The sequence below is a fragment of the Pollachius pollachius genome (assembly GCF_949987615.1).
Source record: "Pollachius pollachius genome assembly, chromosome: 9".
Lineage (NCBI taxonomy): Eukaryota > Metazoa > Chordata > Actinopteri > Gadiformes > Gadidae > Pollachius > Pollachius pollachius.
The window spans coordinates 11,421,822-11,446,022 of NC_136942.1; the positions used below are offsets into that span (position 1 = coordinate 11,421,822).

At 50.3% G+C, this 24,201-nt stretch overlaps 3 protein-coding genes across 3 annotated transcripts in view; 2 read left to right on the plus strand and 1 right to left on the minus strand.

The window, feature by feature from the left end:
• ptprz1a (protein tyrosine phosphatase receptor type Z1a) overlaps positions 1 to 4,614 on the minus strand; it is a 45,971-nt gene extending 41,357 nt beyond the window's left edge. The window contains exon 1 of the mRNA XM_079742599.1: positions 4,432 to 4,614. Within this exon, the coding sequence (XP_079598725.1) occupies positions 4,432 to 4,489 (58 nt within the window). The 5' untranslated portion in view covers positions 4,490 to 4,614. The remainder of the gene's footprint in view (positions 1 to 4,431) is intronic.
• A 5,360-nt stretch (positions 4,615 to 9,974) lies between these two features.
• On the plus strand, positions 9,975 to 16,352 carry dld (deltaD). The gene is made up of 14 exons (XM_079743858.1): positions 9,975 to 10,074; positions 10,695 to 10,770; positions 11,055 to 11,134; positions 11,588 to 11,656; positions 11,850 to 11,919; positions 12,143 to 12,243; positions 12,540 to 12,683; positions 13,016 to 13,117; positions 13,225 to 13,415; positions 13,854 to 14,024; positions 14,551 to 14,740; positions 15,073 to 15,210; positions 15,450 to 15,539; positions 15,976 to 16,352. The coding sequence occupies exons 1-14, from the start codon at positions 10,036 to 10,038 to the stop codon at positions 16,039 to 16,041; spliced, it is 1,527 nt and encodes a 508-aa protein (XP_079599984.1). The 5' UTR covers positions 9,975 to 10,035; the 3' UTR covers positions 16,042 to 16,352.
• Positions 16,353 to 17,117: 765 nt separating this feature from the next.
• LOC307081014 (synaptotagmin-2-like) lies at positions 17,118 to 23,504 on the plus strand (the record flags this gene model as incomplete). Its single annotated transcript, XM_079744023.1, is given in 10 exon segments — positions 17,118 to 17,174; positions 17,176 to 17,196; positions 18,245 to 18,365; positions 19,180 to 19,346; positions 19,732 to 19,827; positions 21,101 to 21,268; positions 21,552 to 21,719; positions 21,948 to 22,065; positions 22,476 to 22,609; positions 22,860 to 23,504. Coding segments are annotated over 10 exon segments (1,293 nt in total). The 3' UTR covers positions 23,103 to 23,504.
• Positions 23,505 to 24,201: the final 697 nt, after the last annotated feature.

Consider the following 24,201-nt stretch of genomic DNA (forward strand, 5'->3'; position numbering starts at 1 on the left):
AGGGTACTATAGTTTGGTAGCAGGGTACTATAGTGGTACCAGGGTACTATAGTTTGGTAGCATGGTACTATAGTTTGGTAGCAGGGTACTAGAGTGGTACCAGGGTACTATAGTTTGGTAGCAGGGTACTATAGTTTGGTAGCAGGGTACTATAGTGGTACCAGGGTACTGTAGGTGGTACCAGGGTACTCCAGCCCAGTTCTGGGTACTACTTGGCTCCCAGGGTAGTACAACACCCATACAAGTCAACAAACAATGTATTTCACACACACACACAGACACACACACACACACACACACACACACACACACACACACACACACACACACACACACACACACACACACACACACACACACACACACAATACCCACCCAGCGCGGGGAGATATATAATGAGGGGGATTAAAATGCTGTGGGGGGGAGAGTCTGTGTGTATGTGTGTGTGTGTGTGTGTGTGTGTGTGTGTGTGTGTGTGTGTGTGTGTGTGAGCCACCACCAGCCCTGTAACTAATCTCAGTGCCATCATGCGTCACGCTTAAATGCTTCCCCCTCACCCCTCTCCTTCTGCTGCCCTCCTCCTCCTCCTGCTCCTCATCTCCTCCTCCTCCTCCTCCTCCTCCTCCTCCTCCTCACTCTTTCTCCTCATCTCTTCCTCCTCACTCTTTCTGCTCCTCCTTATCTCCTCTTCCCTCTCCACTCCTCCTCCTCCTCCTCCTCCTCCTACCCCTAGCATCTTCCCTCTCCCAGGTCCCTCTTCTGTTTGGTGCCCCACCCAGAGAAGGGCGAGCTAGGGAGGGCAGTCAGGCCAGACTGGGGCTCGGCAGCGGCCTGGCTGCATGTTGCGGGGCTAATACCCACTAATCTGGTCATCAAACATCCAGGCTGCCCTGACCTGCACCCCGCGGCCCCCGCCACCGGCCGAGAGAGAGAGAGAGCGAGAGAGAGAGAGAGAGAGCCCAAAAGAGGACAGGAGGAGGGCGAACTATTCTTCCTCGTATCACAGAGGCATGACTTAGGAAGAAGGACGACAAGGAAGGGTGGAGAGGTGGTGTTGATAGTGTTGTGGTGGTGATGGTGTGCTGATGGTGTTGTGGTGGTGATGGGGGCATCGGTGGTGGTGATGGTGTTGTGGTGGTGGTGGTGTTGTGGTGATGGGGGTATCGGTGGTGTTGATGGTGCAGAGGGACTATAATCCTGGGGTGCAGATTAACTCGACCCATATCTACAGGCTGGCCTAGTGATTATGCAAATGAACCTCGAGGCATTAAGGATCATCATCACTCTGACCTCATAAAGAGGGCAGGATCACAAAAGACCTCTGAACAGGTGGGGTCACCTGGGGAGAGAGAGAGAGAGAGAGAGAGAGAGAGAGAGAGAGAGAGAGAGAGAGAGACAGAGAGAGAGAGAGAGAGAGAGAGAGAGAGAGAGCAGGGGGGTCTTCTGTGTCTGTTTTGTTATGATAACAGCCGCCCAGCTAACCTGAGGGTTCTGTAGGCTAACAGCTAACCTGGGAGGAGGTGCTGAGGTGGAGGAGGTGGTGGGGGTGAATAAGAGGAGGTGCTGAGGTGGAGGAGGAGGTGAGGTGGAGGAGGTGGTGAGGGGGAGGAGGTGGTGAGGGGGAGGAGGTGGTGTCTGGAGAGGAGGTGACAGTGGTGAGGTGGAGGGGGTGGTCAGGAGGTGGTGGTGAGGTGGAGGAGGTGGTGAGGTGGAGGAGGTGGTGAGGTGGAGGAGGTGGTGAGGGGGAGGAGGTGGGGGTGAATAGGAGGAGGTGCTGAGGTGGAGGAGGAGGTGAGGTGGAGGAGGTGGTGAGGGGGAGGAGGTGGTGTCTGGAGAGGAGGTGACAGTGGTGAGGTGGAGGAGGTGGTGTTCTGGGAGGTGGTGGGGAGGTGGAGTAGGTTGTTAGGAGGTGGTGAGGGGGAGGAGGTGGTGAGGTGGTGAGATGGAGGAGGTGGTGAGGGGGAGGAGGTGCTGAGGTGGAGGAGGAGGTGAGGTGGAGGAGGAGGTGAGGTGGAGGAGGTGGTGAGGGGGAGGAGGTGGTGAGGTGGTTAGGAGGAGGTGGTGAGGTGGAGGACGTGGTGAGGGGGAGGACGTGGTGAGGTGGTTAGGAGGAGGTGGTGAGGTGGAGGAGGTGGTGAGGTGGTTAGGAGGAGGTGGTGAGGTGGAGGAGGAGGTGAGGTGGAGGAGGTGGTGAGGGGGAGGAGGTGGTGAGGGGGAGGAGGTGGTGAGGTGGTTAGGAGGAGGTGGTGAGGTGGAGGAGGTGGTGAGGTGGAGGAGGTGGTGAGGGGGAGGAGGTGGTGAGGGGGAGGAGGTGGTGAGGTGGTGAGGAGGAGGTGGTGAGGTGGAGGAGGTGGTGAGGTGGAGGAGGTGGTGAGGAGGAGGAGGTGAGGTGGAGGAGGTGGTGAGGTGGAGGAGGTGGTGAGGGGGAGGAGGTGGTGAGGTGGTGAGGAGGAGGTGGTGAGGTTGAGGAGGTGGTGAGGGGGAGGAGGTGGTGAGGTGGTTAGGAGGAGGTGGTGAGGTGGAGGAGGTGGTGAGGTGGAGGAGGTGGTGAGGTGGTGAGGAGGAGGTGGTGAGGTGGAGGAGGTGGTGAGGTGGAGGAGGTGGTGAGAAGGAGGAGGTGAGGTGGAGGAGGTGGTGAGGTGGAGGAGGAGGTGAGGGGGAGGAGGTGGTGAGGTGGTGAGGAGGAGGTGGTGAGGTTGAGGAGGTGGTGAGGGGGAGGAGGTGGTGAGGTGGTTAGGAGGAGGTGGTGAGGTGGAGGAGGTGGTGAGGTGGAGGAGGTGGTTAAGAGAGGTGGTGAGGTGGAGGAGGTGGTGAGGAGGAGGTGGTGAGGTGGAGGAGGTGGTGAGGTGGAGGAGGTGGTTAAGAGAGGTGGTGAGGTGGAGGAGGTGGTGAGGAGGAGGTGGTGAGGTGGAGGAGGTGGTGAGGTGGAGGAGGTGGTGAGGTGGTTAGGAGGAGGTGGTGAGGTGGAGGAGGAGGTGAGGTGGAGGAGGTGGTGAGGGGGAGGAGGTGGTTAAGAGAGGTGGTGAGGTGGAGGAGGTAGTGTTTGGGGAGGTTTCTGTGGAGGGGACAGGACCAAAACATGGGAGCACACGTCCAAGTTCACAGGAAGCTCCACAAAGGCGCCCAGCGGCCGCCAGATTACAGCAAAAGGTGAAGTGAAGCGTAACCCCCCAACCGGAGCTCACACCAGCCGCTGAACCACCCCAGCCACCCTCAGACCAGCCCTGAACCCACGCCGCGACACAGAACCTTTGTTCAGGACTCAGGATGTGGACTGATCTCTGCCAGCCCACAATAGGATGGTAGCCCAGCTCTAGCACATCTACTGCTGGGGTGGAGCACTAGGACTCAATGAAGACACCTTCAGTTCAGATTAGAACCGCCTTGACTCCAACATTCAACCCTCCATTCCACACTGACTAGTTAACTTCCATCTCAATTATTTCAGTGTTATGTGATTTCTGTCTCCTCTGGTCTCCTAGTCTCCTACCCTTGGTGATTTACCCCTGGTCCCCTAGTGTCCTACCCCTGGTCTCCTACCCCTTGTCTCCTACCCCTAGACCCCTGGTCTCCTACCCCTGGTCCCCTAGTCTCCTACTCCTGGTGTCCTACCCCTGGCCCCCTTGTCTCCTACCCCTGGTCTCCTACCCCTGGTGTCCAACCCCTATTCTCATGGTCTCCTACCCCTGGTGTCTTACCCCTAGTCCCCTGATCTCCTACTCCTGGTATCCTACCCCTGGTAGGCCTACCCATCTGATCAGATAGCCTACTTTATTACAATGCTGTGTAGCTGAAGATAATCCAACAGAACCAGAGAGTGGAGTCCCGGTTCCCACGGAGCCCTCCTCCCAGTCCCCGCGCACCTCGCTCCTCGTTCCGGAGCGCATGACTTTCTTCATAACAGCGGGAGACGAGCGTGTCCAAACTATTCTATTCATGATGACAGCTTTGTGCCGAGACGCGCGGCCGTGTGAACGTTTCACGTCGAGGCCAACTGCGCACTTAAAGAACTACAAGTACAAGTAAGTACAAGTACACACAAAGAGAACCGCTGTAAAGAAACGCAGGGTCAGGAAGATTCGCACATTCTAGAAGAAGATCCACTTTTGAAATTACGCACGTGGATAAACCCACAACTAGGACACGGATCAGTCCCGGAACGAGACGCGGAGAGGGACTCGGCGGTCCCGACCTAAGCCCCGGATCGGTCCAACCGGAGCCCCAGTTCGGTCCAACCGAAGCCCTGGGTCGGTCTGTCCGGAGCGTCGATTCTATTCTCTACTTGGTGCGCACTTTGGTTTCCTCCGCAAAAGTCCGGAAACAAAAAACGACTACGTATAAAATAAAACGCAGAACTACGTTTAAAAGCCGTTCTTAATAAATCAGACATGGAAACCAGACCCTAAAAAGACATAAAACCAGATCTCTTACTTGAGTGACAGATGAGGATGAGCGCTAGGGTCAGCCGCGCGCCTCTCCGCGGCGCCATGCTGTTGAACTGTTGAACGGTTGAACGTTAAAGCCGAACTCAGGTCCAAGTGACGGGGTGCGGGCTCATTCCGTGCCGGTGGTTCGTACCGGACCCGGTCTTCAGCTCGTGCTGCGGTGCGACCGTCCCGTTCCTCTCGAGACCGCTGAGGAGGAGGAGGAGGAGGAGGAGGACCGGTGCACGAGCGCCCCCCTCAGCCCGCCTCAGCCCGCCTCAGCTCAGAGGCTTATTAGAATGAGATGATACACATATCTCTATTCCTTTTCTCTCTATATATATGTAATACTTAGAATTTGACATATTATTGTCCTCTCTTTATTTTATACATAATCATGATATGACTATTCTTTATGAATAGTATAATAATAATAATAATAATAACTAATAATAACATTAATAACATCTTACCTTATATTAGTGTAGGTGAATATAACCTTTAATAACAGCATGATAGAGCTACAGAGGGTATCAACACCCTGACTCTGCCCCTAACCCTGACCCCAACTCTGAACTCTGACCTTGACCCCGACTCTGAAGTCCACTGAAACTTAGAAACCCTCCTCAATATGGAGGGGGGGGAGAGGGATAGAGAGGGAGAGAGAGAGAGGGGGGAGACAAAGAGAGTGGGAGACTTGGAGACACAGAGACAAATAAGTTGTATTTCAGTTGAAAACCCTGCATAGTAATCTGAAACCCCCATTTGGTTGTTGTCATGGTAACTCTCTAACCCTAGTTGGCTGTCATTGTCATGGTAACTCTATCCCCATTTGGTTGTCGTTGTCATGGTAGCTCTCTATCCCTAGTTGGTTGTAGTTGTCATGGTAACTCGCTATCCCCAGTTGGTGGTTTTCATGGTAACGCTCTATCCCCAATTGGCTGTTGTCATGCTAACTCTCTAACCCTAGTTGGCTGTCATTGTCATGGTAACTCTATCCCCATTTGGTTGTCGTTGTCATGGTAGCTCTCTATCCCTAGTTGGTTGTAGTTGTCATGGTAACTCGCTATCCCCAGTTGGTGGTTTTCATGGTAACGCTCTATCCCCAATTGGTTGTTGTCATGCTAACTATCTATCCCCAGTTGGTTGTCATTGTCATGGTAACTCTATCCCCATTTGGTTGTCGTTGTCATGGTAGCTCTCTATCCCTAGTTGGTTGTAGTTGTCATGGTAACTCGCTATCCCCAGTTGGTGGTTTTCATGGTAACGCTCTATCCCCAATTGGTTGTTGTCATGCTAACTATCTATCCCCAGTTGGTTGTCATTGTCATGGTAACTCTATCCCCATTTGGTTGTCGTTGTCATGGTAGCTCTCTATCCCTAGTTGGTTGTAGTCAAGGGCGTAGGAACCGGGGGGGGACGGAGGGGACGTGTCCCCTCCAATATTGGAGACAGGCGCATCTGTCCCACCTAAAAATTATACCGGAGGAGAAAAATATTTTATTTTATTTTGAAAGCGCAACACAGCGTCTTGTCACTGCTTCTTATTCTAAAAAACTGGATGATTGAGCGTGCAATTAAAGAATTGATTTGATATTTATCAGTTCATTACTGCCATTCAAAATGTGTTTTCCTTTACATTTACAAATGTATCTTTTTAGTAGAATAAAATATATTTGTGAATTTTTTCAGTGTAGTTAACTTATGACATATTTCTGTTCAAACCATTAACGGATCTGTCAGGTTTCCGATATGTGTCCCCCCCAATGTTAAACTCATTCCTACGCCCCTGGTTGTAGTCGTCATGGTAACTCGCTATCCCCAGTTGGTTATTGTCGTGCTAACTCTCTATCCCCAGTGGGTTGTTTTCATGGTAACTCTATCCCAAGTTGGTTGTTGTCTTGCTAACTCCCTATCCCAAGTGGGCTATTGTCATGGTATCTCTATCCCCAGTTGGTTGTTCTCGGGCTAACTCTCTATCCCCAGTGGTTGTTGTCATGGTAACTCTCTATCCCCAGTTGTTGTTGTCGTGGTAACTTGCTGTAGTAGAACCAGTTGAATGACATTCCGGGCACTCTGAAACTGTTCTCCAGATTAACTGTTATTACCTCGCTTTGTTTACACCGCACGCACAAAGACACCACCACACACGCATGGACCTGTACACACACACACAGAAACACATCAACACACATCTACTAAATACAGACATACACACCACAAACAGCGGGTACACAGGTTAACTCTTGGACCGTTCTGTTGCCCAAAGGTCTAAAACACACACACCTACACACACATCCACTGTGTGTGTGTGTGTGTGTGTGTGTGTATGTGTGTCTGTATCTGTGATTGTACGTGTGTGTGTGCGTGCGCATATGAGTGTGCGAGTGCAAGTGCGTGTGTGTGTGTATGTGTGATTGTGCGTGCATGATTGTGTGCGAGTACGAGTGCGTGTGAGTGTGAGTGTGAGTTTGAGTGTGCGTCTGCGTGTGCGTGTATGTCTGTGTGTGTGTGTGTGTGTGTGTGTGTGTGTGTGTGTGTGTGTGTGTGTGTGTGTGTGTGTGTGTGTGCGTGTGCCTGTGTGTATGTGTGTGGATTGCTTGTACTGACAGGTCGGGTCCTGGAGAAGAAACAGTGCCCCCCGCCCCCCCCCCCCAGGGAAGGCCCTGATCCGGAGGCTTCTGGATCAATGCTAACACCGCCCTCCAGCACCACCCTCAAGCCCCACCCTCAAGCCCTTAGGTTGTGTTTGTTTGTTGTTTGGGTGCATTTGTTTATGGTAAGGGTGCGTTTGTTTTGTGGTTATGGTGTGTTTTTTTTATGGTTAGGGTGTGATTATTTTGTGGTTGGGGTGCGTTTGTTAGGGTGCGTTTGTTTTGTGGTGAGGGTGCATTTGTTAGGTGGTGAGGGTGTGTTTGTTAGGGTGCCTATGTTTTGTGGTTAGGGTGCATTCGTAAGGTGGTTAGGGTGCGTTTCTTAGGTGGTTAGGCTGTGTTTGTTTTTTTGGTTTGGGTACGTTTGTTAGGGTGCCTTTGTTTTAGGGTTAGTGTGGTTAGGGTGCCTATGTTTTGTGGTTAGGGTGCATTTGTAAGGTGGTTAGGGTGCGTTTCTTAGGTGGTTAGGCTGTGTTTGTTTTTTTGGTTTGGGTACGTTTGTTAGGGTGCCTTTGTTTTAGGGTTAGTGTGCATTTGTTAGGTGGTTAGGGTGTGTTTGTTATGTGCTTAGGATGCGTTTGTTTTGTGGTTAGAGTGCGTTTGTTTTTGCTAAGGGTGCGTTTGTTTTGTGGTTAGGATGCGTTTGTTCGTAGTGCTGCGAGGCTGTTTGTTCTGGTGGTTCGGAAGCCTGTTTTGGCGGTTGGGGTGCGTTTGTTCTGGCTGTTGGGGTGTGTTTGTTCGGGCGGTTGGGGTGCGTTTGTTCTGGCGGTTGGGGTGCGTTTGTTCTGGCGGTTGGGGTGCGTTTGTTCGGGCGGTTGGGGTGCGTTTGTTCGGGCGCTCGGTGCAGCTGGGGACGTGGAGGTCAGCGTGTAAGACTCCCCGAACACAAAGATTATTCACTGGAACAGACGACGGCGCTGGCTTCTTCAAATGGCCTCAAAGGAGATGTTTGGCTGCTACTTAAAGACCAACAAAACCACCAGACTACACAGAGAGGGAGGAGGGGAGGGAGGGAGGGAGGGAGGGGGGGGTGGCAGAGAGAGAGGAAGGGAGTACTTTCTGAAAGAAAAAGACTGAAAGTGCGATGCTAAACGGTGAGCGTCTCCTAGCAACCCACTTAGTGATGTAATGGACGACATCATCAGTCTCCCAGATCCCTCTCTCTCCTGCTCTCGACGTAACCTTGTCTGGGTAGCGTACACACACACACACACACACACACAAACACACACACACACATACACACACAGAACTCTTGCAGTGAATTTCTATTTCTCTCTCTCATCCTCGCTATCTCCCGCCCTCTCTCTCTCCGCCCCCCCCCCCCCCCCCCCTCTCTGTCTCTTGTTGAGTTTCAAAGGCCCAAGCCTCTCTCTACCATTCTCTCACTCAGAAAACTCAGAAGACAAAACAGCGAATGCATAATTAATAAAGCTGCACTTATAATTGTTGTGCGTTGGTATGTGTGTGTGTGTGTCTAGTGTGTGAGAGAGGAGGTGTTTTGGTGTGTGTGTCTGTGGGGGGCGTTGTTTGAGGGTGTGTGTGTATGTGTGTCTGTTCCTCTATGGTCTCCTGACCCCCAACACAAAGACCCCCTCGCATACTGAGCAGACTGTCAATGACATTCCTCTTCTCAATACACCTCCTCCTCCTCCTCCTCCTCCTCCTCCTCTCTCTCTCTCTCTCTCTCTCTCTCTCTCTTTCTAGCTCTCTTTATGGTAGGATATGAATGATGATGATGATGAGGATGATGATGATGATCATCATCATCATATTCATTCAGGGTGAGGAAGATGTTAAAGAACGAAGCTTACTTCCTTCTGAAAAATAAAACACAAACACTGACCAGGTGGGTGTGTGTTGTGGTGCTATAAGCCCACCTCACATCCTGTGTGTGTGTATGTGTGTGTGTGTGTGTGTGTGTGTGTGTGTGTGTGTGTTAGTAGTGGTGGCTGTGGGTATGGGGGGGGGAGGGGGGGGGGGCATCATTGTGCTGAAGCACAAGAGGCTCAATAGCACATGGGCAGCTGACCCCCCCTCCCCTCCCCCTAGGCGTCTGGTCGAAGGTGTGAAAGAGACACACACACACACACACACACACACACACACACACACACACACATACACAGTAATCCCCTGTATCCTGTCTCAACAACAACACCACCAACACCACTGATACCAGCTCCATCATCACCATGACACCGCACCACCGATACCAGCTCCCTCATCACCATGACAACACACCAGCAACACCAGGTTCTCCATGACCATGACAACCACATCATAACCACCACCGCCATCATCATTAGTGGGATATTGCTGGGATATGCCATATATCATTATTATTTGGCCAGGATACGGAAAAACGAAGTTGTTTATGCCATGAAGTAGGTCAGACTGAACATGCTGACAGAAACTTGAGGCATGAAAACAGGAAATAATGAACCCTGTTCCCGCTCACTCAGAACAGCGGACATCAGCTATAACAGAACACAGAACTGCCGCAAAACGGCGCTATCTGATGGCCAAACGAGGACACTGCAGCTTTAGGCCATTTGAGGAAAAACATTGTCTCCAAAGTCCGTTTTCTTTCCCCGTTTTGGGGTCAACAAATCCTTGCGACCCCACATTGGCTCAGCGTCCAAATTATGTGGTTGGTGGTTCGAATAGAATTGACTTAAACCCATCGAAATATTATTTGATAAAAATGTAATATTTGTCTTCACAACTGTAAAGTTTATAAATATTAAGCAAGACATCTCCCGTGCCTAAAGCAGGTTTCATGTGACGTCATGATACCTCATATTACGTCATGGTACCGCATGTTACATCACGTCGCGTTACGTCATGGTACGTCACGCGCGTCATAGAGCGGCGACGGAACACGGATGGGTCTCGCACATGCGCAGTCGAATAGTCCTTGTGTAGGTTACTGATCCTGAGAGTCAGCCGTCAACATGCAGAGCTGGAAACACGTCTACCGGACCCTGTCAGCGGTGAGTCCCGACCCCTATCCCACACGACCCCCGTCCCGGAGGGGACCCGGGGCCCGAGGGAACTCACCCCGGTACTCCGACCCGCACTGCCCCGGGTCCTGGGTCTTGTCCTTTCAGCGTTAGCATTAGCTGCTAGCTACTGACAGGCTAACTGCTGCGTAGACTCAGACTCTGGGTTGAGTTAATTTTGTTAAATGTGATATGAATTCTTTGCACATCCCGTTAAGATGGGTACTCAAAGCCCTTGGTTACAAAACCGGATCAGTGTTATTGATTTATTATTGATGGACTGATTTCTAAAGATGTAAGTCTATCTGACTTTAGTACCAAAGTATGACAAGACAAAACTCAAAACTCATACAACAATATGCGTACCGAATGTACAGAGCATTAATGTCAATAAAATGCGCATATATACATATTCATACAGAAATCAATGCTTAAACTGCATAATATCCATACTAACGGAGTTGATGAGATGCTGAGAGGTTTAGGATCGGGTTTACTTATGGAAAGCGTTGATGGTGATCCACTAAATTAGATTACAGATGAGACGTGAACCTCCCTCTGGGTTGAGGATGGCTCTGTATTCATCTGAGCCCCCCCCTTGTGTCCCTCAGCGGAGCCCCCACGCTCCGTGTAAACTCCACGGCGCCTCTGTCCTCTCCGTCAGAAGTTATGCAGACAAAGCAGCACGTAAGTTATTAACAAGCTCCATAAATTAACATCTCCTACTTTATCAGTGTTGGTGTACTTTGGCTGAGACAGAGACTGTAGTCATCATAGAAGCAACACAATCCAAGTGGTCATTAGTGTGTTCACAAGGGAAGGGGTGAAACATTAGTTGGAATTTGGAGGCATAATGTTTGATTGAATGGTCTCTCCTCTAGTGATTACTTTATAAATAAAGTTATATTGAATGGTCTCTCCTCCCTAGCAGATGTCGTATTAATAAAGTTATATTGAATGCTCTGTCCCAGTTGATGCTGACGTCACGGTGGTGGGCTCTGGACCGGGGGGCTATGTAGCTGCCGTCAAAGCTGCTCAGCTGGGCTTCAAAGTGAGTATCAACCCCTTCAGTCAGACGGTTGGACTGCTGAGACTCTGGAGTGTTAGCAGCTTCACCCATAACCTAAACACCAATATCTAGAATCACATTGATTTTAGCACAGGGTCCAAGATGATGTAGGGGTCAAGGTTTGACCCCCAGTGAAAGGTTCTGGGTTCAATTCCTGATGGTCACAGTCTAATTTGAGCACGTTGACCTCTGACCCCTCGCTGCTCCGTAATGAAGTGTGAGGATAGTGGGGGGGGGGGGGGGGGTCCTGACCGTGTCTGAGACCTGGTCTTGAGCTGAGGGGACCCCGGTGAACGGTGAAGGAAGTCCTCTGTTTAGGGGTCACTCTGTGGGTTCTACAGACTGTAAGCAGACTGTAGCTGAGGGGGGCCCTGAGGAGGGCCCCTGTGGTGAGGGAAGGTAGAGGTGCCAGATAACGTCTTCTTCTCTTTCCAGACAGTGTGCGTGGAGAAGAACGCCACCCTGGGCGGGACCTGTCTCAACGTGGGCTGCATCCCCTCCAAGGTGAGCCCCGCCCCCCAGTACTACTGTAGCCAGAAGGGCTTGTCTTCTTGTCAGAAGACAAGCCCCCCCCCCCCCCCTTAGCCCATTAGAGTGCAACTCAAGTATATTAAAGACAATGCTAAACTTATCCTCTCCCTCCCCGACTCCTCTTTCTCCTTCTCCTCTCCCTCCCCTACTCCTCTCTCTCCTGCAGGCTCTTCTCAATAACTCCTACCTCTACCACATGGCCCATGGCAAGGACTTTGAGAGCAGAGGAATTGAAAGTAAGGATGGAATCGTCCTGGATAGCAGTCCTTAATGGATGGAGGGAGGGGGAAGTGACGTTGGACTGTGGAGCGCTGGGTGGTGTTTGAGATGGTCATGTTTTCCTCTGACTCGTCGCTCCTAAAGCAAGATGGATCTCATCAGAATCACTGTGTGTGTGTGTGTGTGTGTGTGTGTGTGTGTGTGTGTGTGTGTGTGTGTGTGTGTGTGTGTGTGTGTCAGTTACGGGTCTGACTCTGAACCTGGAGAAGATGATGGCCCAGAAGAGCGGCGCAGTGAAGGCCCTGACCGGAGGCATCGCTCACCTCTTCAAGCAGAACAAGGTCTCTGCACCGCTCCTCATCACCTGCTGGGGCTCTGGTCACATGACCGGGGGCCGCACAAGCTTAGCTAGTGGAATGTACCACCTGGCGAACCGGTCCGTCTTACACCTAGCTGGTACTCTGCTTGTGATGTCACTAGAGTCACTGGTCGTTTAGAACCCCTCTCTGGTTCAGATCCAGTAACTTAAAACGGCGCCCCCTATCTATCAGCATTCGTACTGCAACCATCCATTCAGTTCCTGTGTTTAACTTGAATCTTAGTCAGGTGTTGATGTTGTGACCTCACTTCCTGTCAGGTGACCCACGTAAATGGGTACGGGCGGGTGAGCGGTAAGAACCAGGTGACGGCCATCTGCGATGATGGCAGCGAGCAGGTCATCAACTCCAAGAACATCCTGATCGCCACCGGATCGGAGGTCACGCCCTTCCCTGGCATCGAGGTAACCTTGCATGGATCTGACCTCTGGTTCACTAGATCTCACCTCTTGTTCTCTAGATCTGACCTCTGGTTCTCTAGATCTGACCTCTGGTTCTCTAGATCTGACCTCTGGTTCTCTAGATCTGACCTCTGGTTCTCTAGATCTGACCTCTTGTTCCCTAGATCTGACCTCTGGTTCTCTAGATCTGACCTCTTGTTCCCTAGATCTGACCTCTGGTTCTCTAGATCTGACCTCTGGTTCTCTAGATCTGACCTCTTGTTCCCTAGATCGGACCTCTAGTTCTCTAGAACTGTCTTCTGGTTCTCTAGATCTGAGCGGTTCTCTCTCTCCAGATCGATGAGGAGACCATCGTGTCGTCGACCGGCGCTCTGTCTCTGAGCAAGGTTCCAGCAGAGCTCATCGTGATTGGAGCCGGCGTCATCGGAGTGGAGCTGGTGAGAACAAAGCACGGGTTACTAGTACCTAGTAGACTACCTATAACCAGCAGGATTACCAGTAGAGTGGGGTTTTAAAGGAGTGTATTTCCCCTCCCGGCCTGCAGGGGTCAGTGTGGCAGCGGCTGGGCTCCAAGGTGACGGCGGTGGAGTTCCTGGGCCACGTGGGGGGGCTGGGCATCGACATGGAGATCTCCAAGAACTTCCAGCGCATCCTGCAGAAGCAGGGCATGAAGTTCAAACTGGGGACCAAGGTCATGGGGGCGTCGCGCCGGCCCGACGGCAAGATCGACGTGGCGTCAGTACTGCTTTTATACATTATAGATATTATATTATTATATATTATATTATATAATTATCAAGATAGACGTGTTGGCAGTACTGCTTTTATTACATTATAGATATTATATTATTATATATTATATTATATTATAAATTTATCAAGATAGACGTGTTGGCAGTACTGCTTTTATTACATAATAGATATTATATTATATTATATTATATATTTATCAAGATAGATGTGTTGTCAGTACTGCTTTTATTACATTATAGATATTATATTATTATATTATATATATTATATATCTATCAAGATAGACGTGTTGTCAGTACTGCTTTACACATATATTATAATATTATTATTATTTTTATATATTATGTTATATTATTTATATAATGTATTATTCTATATTAAATTTGATTATATATTATGCTATATTATTGTACCCATCAGGGTGGAGGCGGCTGCGGGGGGGAAGTCTGAGACCCTGAGTTGTGACGTCCTGCTGGTCTGCATCGGGAGACGACCTTTCACCGCCAACCTGGGGCTGGAGGGGGTGGGCATCTCCCTGGACAACAGGGGCCGCATCCCTGTCAACGGGCGCTTCCAGACCGCAGTACCCAGGTACTGTTACTGCCACAGTACTCCTACAGTACCAGGTACTGTTACTGCCACAGTACTCCTACAGTACCAGGTACTGTTACTGCCACAGTACTCCTACAGTACCAGGTACTGTTACTGCCACAGTACTCCTACAGTACCAGGTACTGTTACTGCCACAGTACTCCTACAGTACCCAGGTACTGTTACTGCCACAGTACTCCTACAGTACCAGGTACTGTTACTGACACAGTACCCAGGTACCGTTACTGACACAGTACTAATACAGAACACAGTTACTGTTACTGACACAGTACTGTTACAGTACTACTACCGTATTACCCTGGACCACACCCAGACAGCACTTGGTCACCAAGGTAACCAGGCTGTGTTGGGCTGAAGAAGTGACTCTACTCCGGTTTAGATCACTTTACTACTTTACCTCCAGATCCACACGCGATAAATCCATCGTTCTGGACTTATTGTTCTGTTGAGCTGCACATTAAAGATTCTCTCTCGCTCTCTCTCGCTCTCGCTCTCTCTCCCTCAGTATCTTTGCCATCGGTGACGTGGTGGCCGGGCCCATGCTGGCCCACAAGGCGGAGGACGAGGGGATCATCTGTGTGGAGGGCATGGCCGGGGGGGCGGTGCACATCGACTACAACTGCGTCCCCTCCGTCATCTACACCCACCCCGAGGTGGCCTGGATCGGCAAGACGGAGGAGCAGCTCAAAGAGGAGGTGGGTGGTGGAGCGGTGATGTCAGCGCTGAGTGATGTCGTACAGTGGCAGGGCTCAGGGTTCCCTGCGTTTGATTTGAATCTTTAGTTCATGCGTTCCGCTGAATCCACCTCAGGAGTTGCCAGTTTTTTTTTCAAAATGGTGAAGTGATTGGGACTCGACCTGGTTGTCGTCCCTGTGGTTCACTGGCCCGTTGGAAGTGCACTTAATGCCCTGGGTTAGCCTGGTTATTATTTTGAGTGTTTGTGTGGTTGTGTGTGTGTGTGTGTGAGACAAGGTGTAGCAGTACTGTAGTGTCCAGGTGTGTGTCTATATCTAATGTGTGTGTGCAGGGCATCCCCTACAAGGTGGGGAAATTCCCCTTCGCGGCCAACAGCCGAGCGAAGACCAACGCGGACACAGACGGTCTGGTGAAGATCCTCGGCCACAAGGAGACAGACCGCATGATCGGGGCCCACATCCTGGGGACCGTAAGAGACACAGGCACACACACAGCCACACACAGACAGGGGACCGTGAGGAGACTGCACACGCGCACAGACAGACACAAAAGCACGCAATCAACATGTACACTATATTATTATTATTATTATGTTTGTAATTATTAGGTTAACGCTATACTACTGTGTTTATCCACCAGGGGGCAGCAGAGATCTGTCTAGTATCTAGTTAGTCTGTTAAACAGTGTTATGCTGTGTTTGTCCACCAGGGGGCGGGAGAGATCATCAACGAGGCGGCGCTAGCGATGGAGTACGGAGCTTCCTGTGAGGATGTGGCCCGCGTTTGCCACGCCCACCCTGTGAGTACTACTAGTACTACTCCAGTTCTACTAATACTACTCTAGTACATAGCCCAATGCACACTCAAAATACGGTGTTTGAGTGGTGAGTCCTCAACGTACGGCCTCCCATGGTGCAGCTCGTTAACGTGATGTAGTTCAGCTCATTAACCAGATGTAGTTCAGCTCGTTAATGTAACGGAGTACCGCTCGTTAATGAGATGAAGTTAAACTTAACGTGATGGAGTACCGCTCGTTAACGGGATGAAGTTAAACTCGTTAACGTGATGGAGTACCACTCGTTAACGGGATGAAGTTAAACTCGTTAACGTGATGGAGTACCGCTCGTTAACGGGATGAAGTTAAACTCGTTAACGTAATGGAGTTAAACTTGTTAAAGCACTGTAGTTCCTGTAGTAGATGTCCCTCCTTCATGTTTGCGTGTTCCTCTCTGCAGACGGTGTCGGAAGCCTTCAGAGAAGCCAACCTTGCTGCGTCCTTCGGTAAAGCCATCAACTTTTGAGATCTCACTCCCGCGCTCTCTTGCTCTCTCTCTATCTCTCTCTCTCTCACCCCCCTCTCTCTCTGTACATAATCATTCTCTCTACGACCTCTGACCCAGGAAACACTCACGCACAACACCAGTAGCCCCGCCCCTCGCTGTGCAATACTTTGTTATTTAAACATTTGGTGAGAACAATAAAGTTATTGGCCAGAGATCTCAGTCTTGCTTTCTTTATTGAATTATTTTTTTGTTTCCAAAGTAACCATTTATAAAACAATTCATGGTGTTCAAACAATAAATCAAGTTGCTCAACAGAACAATTGAATACATTTGCTGGCTCCTCCTGGTTTTTCTGATGGGTGAGAGGGGTTTCTGAGGAGTGGGAGGGGTTTGGGGAGGGGTTTAGGGTGAGTGGGTGGGGTTTGGGGAGGGGTTTAGGGTGAGTGGGTGGGGTTTTGGGAGGGGTTTAGGGTGAGTGGGAGGGGTTTAGGGTGAGTGGGAGGGGTTTAGGGTGAGTGGGTGGGGTTTAGGAGCGTCAGTAGTACGATTTCAAACAGGTATGGGCAGGCCATACTGTTTTATGTATAAAATATTTTGGTTATAGGACAGGATTTTATTGATATCATTATTGCTATCACTATTAATTACCTGACGGATGTGTCTGGAAAATTTGAGCTAAAACTAATATATTATGCAAGTTAATATTACACACGTATATAATATGTTAGTTGTAGCACATATAATACTTAATATTACAGAAGTTGTGTGCGTGCTTGTCTGTGTGTAGTTTGTCTTTGTGGTTGGTTGTATGTGTGTGCGTGAGTATAGTCGGCTCAAAAACCAATCAATAAATGCATTACAGTTTATACTCTTAGGCTGAGCATCAGCGTGCTCCAGGGAATACAGTGTGGTCGGATGAGCATGCTGCAGTTTGGTCGGATCAGTCAGTGTGTACAGTGCGGTCGGATCAGCGTGCTGCAGTGTGTACAGTTTGGTCGGATCAGTGTGTACAGTGTGGGCGGGGTGTCGCTGAGTAGATCAGGAAGAATGAACGCGCTGCTAGCGGAGGAACGCGCTGTGCGTAAATAAAGCGCATGAGCACCGGGAATCGATATGTGATTGACATCACCAGAGCTGTGGACGGATCAAACTGGCCCCAAAACAAGTCGCCAGGTAAGACCACTGTTTGACCTGCTTTCAGAGAGGGAAAGTAGCGCAGACTAGTCGTTTAAGAAAAAGAGAGAAGCGTTTACCTGCCGGGAATGGAAGTGTACTTAATGCAGTGTGTGCCTCCTGTGTTTGTCTTGTGAACCAGATCTTCTGCTCTGAGGACCAGACTCACTAATGCTTGGTCTGAAGCCTTTAATCCGGTAATGATGAACATTGAGTTCATGTTAATGCCTCCAGATGTTGACCAGGTGATGGAGTCAATCGCTGTTCCAAAAAAAACCACTTCAAATCAGAAACATTATATTACCAGTCAAAACTGAACCACAGGTTTCATTTAGTTTATACAATGAGAAGTTGTGTTTCATTTCGGACATTTTGTATTGCCTTGTGTTTTTCTATTTACCTTTTCTGACTATCTTTCTTTTAATTGTTGATATACTATTTCAATTGATATCTCTTGATAAGCGCAATGGTGACCGAAAACGAAAACTTTCAAGCAAGATTAATAAAGCCTTGTGAGTCTTAAATGAATATCAACACAATAAGGGTGTTGCCGAAATTAGAGTGGCTCCTGGCTCTGAGTTTGGTCAATATTGGCTACAGTTGTTTTAACAGTGAACTAGAGGGTTTCTGTCTGGTCTTGGATTCTTCCTGATGGATCAGGTGTTGGTCTGGTTTGGACCGGTTCTGGTCTGGTCTGGTCTGCCCAGGGTCCACACTCGGCCTCATTAGTGGAGAATGTTATCAGAGCAACCCCACCCTTAGCTAACGACCCGCCCTCCCCGCTCGGTCAACAAGAGACTCAACAAGGCTCCGCCACGGGCACCACACACAGGACGTGACATCACAAGGAGGGACACCGCTCACAGCACCTCCAAGGACCCTCTCTGTGTAATACCGTCCCCCTCCATCAGGGACCCTCTCTGTGTAATACCGTCCCCCTCCACCAGGGTGGCAGAGGTCAGACATGAGACCGATCGCCTCCTCGTCAGGCCATCGTTTCCTCATGGTTCTGGGATCAACGCCCGCTTCATGTGTGTTTGTTTTCCAGAACGCAGCCATGATTAATATTACGTCCACCGCCTCCACCCCCCTGACCTCCGTCACACAGAACAGCCCCAACTCCACCACCGCCCCTGGCTTCATCGACCAGATACTGCATGACCTTCCCTGTAAGTAAACCCTGCCCCTTACCTGGTCTCACCTGGTCACACCTGGTCACACACCCACACACCAACACACACCTGGTCACACACCAACACACACCTGGTCAGACACCAACACACACCAACACACACCTGGTTACACACCAACACACACCTTGTCACACACCAACACACACCTGGTCACACACCAACACACACCCACACACACCTGGTCCCACACCAACCCACCCACACACACTCACACACACCCACACACACCAACACACCCACACACCCACACACACCAACACACACCTGGTCACGCACCAACACACCTATACACACCAACACTCACCTAGTCACACCAATGCACATGCACCACGTTGTTAAAACTTGTGCATTTAAGTTGATATTGGAACCAGGATCAGTCCCTTAATCTTAAAAAATAGTTTTATGGACTAGGTTCCTTAAACCAGCGACCATCATTCAGGAGCAGATCCCAGCCCCACCATGTGACCCTCAATGTTAAGGGCTGACTATGGTCCTACCTTCACGCAACGCAAGGACCACGCAGACGCTCCGACGCAGTCGTGAACCTTTATGGTTCTGAGTCGGGTTTTAGTGAGCGGACCAATCACAGCCCTTGCTGCGGCGTTGCCTCGACGGAATGTTAACAATTTTGGGCGCTTGCGGTGGACGCAAGGAGGGTCCGCTCGGACGTAACGGGTCCGTAACCGCCTTGCATTGCGTGAACGTGGGACCATAATCAGCCCTTTAGACGAGGGCTCCAGGGTCTGATGTCCATTCTCCTCTGTTCCTTCCTCTTCCACCGGGGGCACAGTTCCAGTCTGGGCGCTGTATGCCATCCTGGCCGCGGGGGGGCTGGTGGTCCTGGTGGTCATCTGCCTCTGCATCTACTGCTACTGCACACGGAGGAAGAGCCGCAAGAAGAAGAAGAAGCATCAGCTGGAGATGAAGGGGCTGGAGGCGGCGAGTGGCGCCGCGCTGGTGAGACGCCCCCTGCTGGCCACCGGACACACCAGACCTGTCGTGTGGTGTGTCCGTGAGTCTGTTGTGTGGTGGCTGATGTGCGTTGTGTGTGGTGGTGGGGTGTGGTTGACTCCACTGTCGATGTGTTTTTTCATGTTGTGTTATTGTTGTTTATCTGTTGCGTTATGGATGTCATTGTATTGAGTTGTTGTGTAATATTGCGTGTTCTTGTGTTGTATAGTACAGTTATTGTGTTGTTATCATGTAGTCATTGTGATTTTGTTATTGTGTTATTGTTATTAGTTATTTGGACGTGTGTGTGTGTTGTGTTGTATAGCCTAGTTTTGTGTTGTTATTATTTTGTAGTTATTTGTATTGGTGTGTGTGTGTGTGTGTGCGCCAGGTGGGCTCCAGCAGGGATGATACCGGATACGGCTCCACCCAGAAGAAGCGAGGGAAGCTGCTGTACTCTCTGGACTACCAGGCCACCAAGACTGAGGTCAGCGTCACAATGGTTACACCTTCAAGCCCCTCCCACCCATCGATACACACCCTTTAGTTTCCCTGAAGGTCCACCTATCAGGACAACCTACCTGCTTCCTGTCTGCTGGGTATTTGCGTCATGCCTGCTGGGTATTTGCTTCCTGTCTGCTGGGTACCTGCTTCCTGTCTGCTTCCTGTCTGCTGGGTATCTGCTTCCTGTCTGCTGGGTATCTGCTTCCAATCTGCTTCCTGTCTTCACGGGTTCTTACTGGGTTTTCCTCCCTGTCTGCAGGAGATCTGCTGTATGACTGCGGTGCACATACTATCTGCTATCTGCTTCCTTTGTGCTGGGTATGTACTTCCTGTTGGCTGGTTATGTCTCCTGTCTTCCTGTGTAACTACTTCCTGTCCTCCTGTGTATCTACTTCCGGGGCCTCTACGGATTCTCTTTTTTGCATTGGAAATTTCCTTTCCTAATTAGATGACCTGGAAGTTCTTGGGAGGAAAGCTGGTTAGAATTCTAAAAATGCTCAGGAAAGGAGCCTCGATGCATCCTTTAACCCTCCTTTAGCATAGGTTTCTCCTGACCAACCTTTATGAAAGGAAAATAGATATTGTATTTATATTATATTAGCAATATTTAAATCAACAGGCCGCCGACGAAGTTTACCAACTCTACACGAAGACGCATGAGAGACGGGGTACAGCAGAAGAAGAGAAGCGAAGAAAATACAATTGATAATAATGGATACCAATTCCAGAAACATATTATTTGAAACAAAATGAATTTATTTATTGCTGGTTATTAAGCCTGCAATATACACTGTAAGAAAATAAAATGCAGACTTCACATTTTAGAAATGTGAAGTCTTCACATTTTCTCTACCGGCCTACCCAGTGGACTGTAGCAAACGTTGCTCATCTATCCGTCACACATCTAGGTGGACACGCCCACCTGTGATGTCATAAGGAGCAGATTTCCAAAACTACTTGTAGCGGCTAATCACACCACACCTGGTGGCCTGCCATGGGACCTTAAAACAGTGCTGTCTTTTCCTATGTTCGAAAGGAAGCACCTTTTCATCTCTCCTTGACCCGATTACGTTTTCCACAAAGGTTAAGGAAAGGAGGCATAAAGGTTGGGAGATTTGACTATTCGTAGAGGCCCCCGGTCTTCCTGTGTATCTACTTCATGTCTGGTATCTCATCCTCTTCTTGTCTGGTATCTCATTCCTCTTCCTGTGTATCTACTTCTTGTCTGGTATCTCCTCCTCTTCCTGTCCTCCTAGCTGACGGTGGGCATCAAGCAGGCGGCCGAGCTGATGGCCATGGACCTGGGGGGGTCCTCAGACCCCTACGTGAAGGTCTACATCTCCCCCAGCAAGACAAAGACCTACGAGACCAAGGTCCACCGCAACACGCTCAGCCCGCTGTTCAACGAGCACTTCACCTTCCAGGTGAGCGTTCTGCAACAAGCTCTTCCCCCTCCAGGTGAGCCGCCCTTCCCCCTCCAGGTGAGCCGCCCTTCCCCCTCCAGGTGAGCCGCCCTTCCCCCTCCAGGTGAGCCGCTCTTCAATAAGCTCTTCATCTCCAGGTGAGCTGGGGCCTCCTGCAGAGCTTCAGGTTCAGCTCAGCCTCTTGGTTGTGAACTCCTCATTAAACAGTTATACTCAGTAACACGACAAGAAGGAGCCAGGTGAAGGCCTCAGCCTGAGGTGTGTGTGTGTGTGTGTTCCTCAGGTGACGAGGAGCGTACTGGCCGCGTCGGCGGTGGTCATGCAGGTGTTCGACTTCAACAGGTTCTCCAAACACGACATCATCGGGGAGCTGAGGGTGGACCTCAGCTCCATGGACTGGAACCACGTGATCGAGGAGTGGCAGGACCTCAGCGACCCGCTCAAGTGTGAGGTCAGTCCAGACCCTCAGTCCCTCATCCCTGGCCCTAAGTCCAGACCCTCAATCCCTCAGTCTAGACCCTCATTCCTGACCCTCAGTCCCTCAGTCATGACCCTCAGACCAGACCCTCAGAGAGTGTGTGTGTGTGTGTGTGTGTGTGTGTGTGTGTGTGTGTGCGCGTGCGTGCGTGCGCGCGTGCGTGCGTGCGTGCGTGCGTGCGTGCGTGTGTGTGTGTGTCAGCCTGAGGACCTAGGAGAGATCTGCATCTCTCTGCGCTACGTGCCGGCGGGGGGCCGTCTGACGGTGGTTGTCCTGGAGGCCAGGAACCTGAAGAGCATGGACCTGGGAGGAACCTCAGGTAGACAGGAAGTGACATCACAGGAGGACAGATGAAGGGGGAATCATCTCATTCCTGTTCACCTTATCTTTCTTCTCATTTTTAATAATATAATACTTATATTATCCTTATCCTTGCTATCTTTGTTGTATACGGGGAAAGGGTTAACCTAGTGATTGATGGTTCTATGAACATCCTTACTGTACCGCCAGAGATATATTGTTGTTTCTCTTTCTTCTGACAAACGTACTTATTGTAAGTTGCTTTGGATAAAAGCGTCTGCTAAATGCCCCAAGGGTAATATTCTACAGTTGGTCCGGTACTGCTGGGTTCTCCCAGCAGCCTGAGACATTAGACTCCCGGTTCTGTAGAGGGAACCCTGTGGAGGGAACCCTGTGGAGGGCGGGGCTGAAGCTGCTGTTTGTGTGCAGACCCCTATGTGAAGGTCCAGCTGGCTCTGGACAAGAGGAAGTGGAAGAAGAAGAAGACCTCCATCAAGAAGAAGACGTTGAACCCGTACTTCAACGAGTCGTTCTCCTTCGACGTCCCCTTCGACCACATCCAGGTGAGGACCACTTGGGGTGGGGGTTCAGAACGTGAGTTAAGGATTGGAGTTCAGGGTTGGAGATGAGGGTTTTGGCCAGGTTTGTGGTTAGATTTTGTGGTTAAGGGTTTCGGGTTTATTGTTGGAATTTAGGGCTTTAGTTAAGTGGCAGAGTTAAGGGATTTGGGTTCATGGTTACCGCAATGGTTGAGTTAAGGAGGCGGATGCGGTCAGGGTGGGTAGTAAGGCCGGGTTGTACCATGTGACCCAGCGGGTCCACCTGGTGGTGTCGGTGTGGGACCACGACGCGGTGTCGCGGAACGACGCCATGGGGAAGATCTTCTTGGGCTCGGACGCGTCGGGGAACCAGCTGATGCACTGGGCCGACATGCTGGCCAACCCCCGCCGGCCGGTCGGCCAGTGGCATACGCTGCTGACCGCCGAGCAGGTCAACTCCACCCTGGTGCTGAAGAAGAAGCTGGCCCTGCCCAAGGTGATCAGCAGGCAGCGCTGAGGGGTCCTCGTCCACCGGGGTCCCCTGAAGAACCTCCGGCAGGTCCTCTTCAGTACCTCCAGCCCTGGGTCCTTCAGAGCCTCCAGCAGGTCTTTCAGAGCCTCCAGCCCTGGGTCCTTCAGAGCCTCCAGCAGGTCCTCTTCAGTACCTCCAGCCCTGGGTCTTTCAGAGCCTCCAGCAGGTCCTTCAGAGCCTCCAGCAGGTCCTGCAGGTTGTTAGAACTTGAAGCGGCTCAGGGGGAAGTGAACCAGAAGAGCAGACTCTGTCTCTCCCTAATCCACGGATCTCCTGTCCCGTGACATCAACACCAGCAACATCACTCTGGATCTAATATACATTCAAATGTTAAGAACAAAAACTGGCCTGTTTGTCATATTTACTCCCTGTATTAAATATATTTTGCTATCCCAAAAGCGGCAGACATCAGTTAATTACAAACCTCCATGGCAGCAGGAAGTTGATGTCCTCACAGGAAGTGGTTAAGTATGTACAGGAAGTGGGTCCAGAAAAATAAAATCAGTCAGAATCCGCTCTCTCTCCAGGACCAGAATGTCCTCCAGGGTGAATAAGTTGATTGTTTTCATTTCCCAGGGAGGAGGAGCAGAGATATAGAATGAGGATGTAAGGAGCTCCAGGAGGCTTTTTGAGATGCTAATCCTTAACACCCCCCCCCCCCCCCCCCCCCCCACACACACACACACACACACACACACACACACAAACACACACACACGCACACACACACACACACATCCTGGAGAAGATATATAAACTATGTTGTTTAAAGTCTGAAAGTCTGAATTAATGCATACAAATATTCTCGTAGACTAAACCTAAAATATGGCCTTATAATAAATCAATAAATGAAGATATGCTTTATAAATTCCAGACAGGAAACGCGGGTGTCACAGCAGAACATGTGGATTAGAATATAAAAACCGAGATTACACCTTCAACCAGCATGTGGATTCACCTCCTGGTCGCTGTTTCCACCGTAATTGTTTTTCCTCCGCTCCTAATGAACTTCCTACGGGGTTTTATTGATGACGGAGGCCAGAGATGTACATTCTGGTCGTTATGGAGAGCAGTGACATCAGAG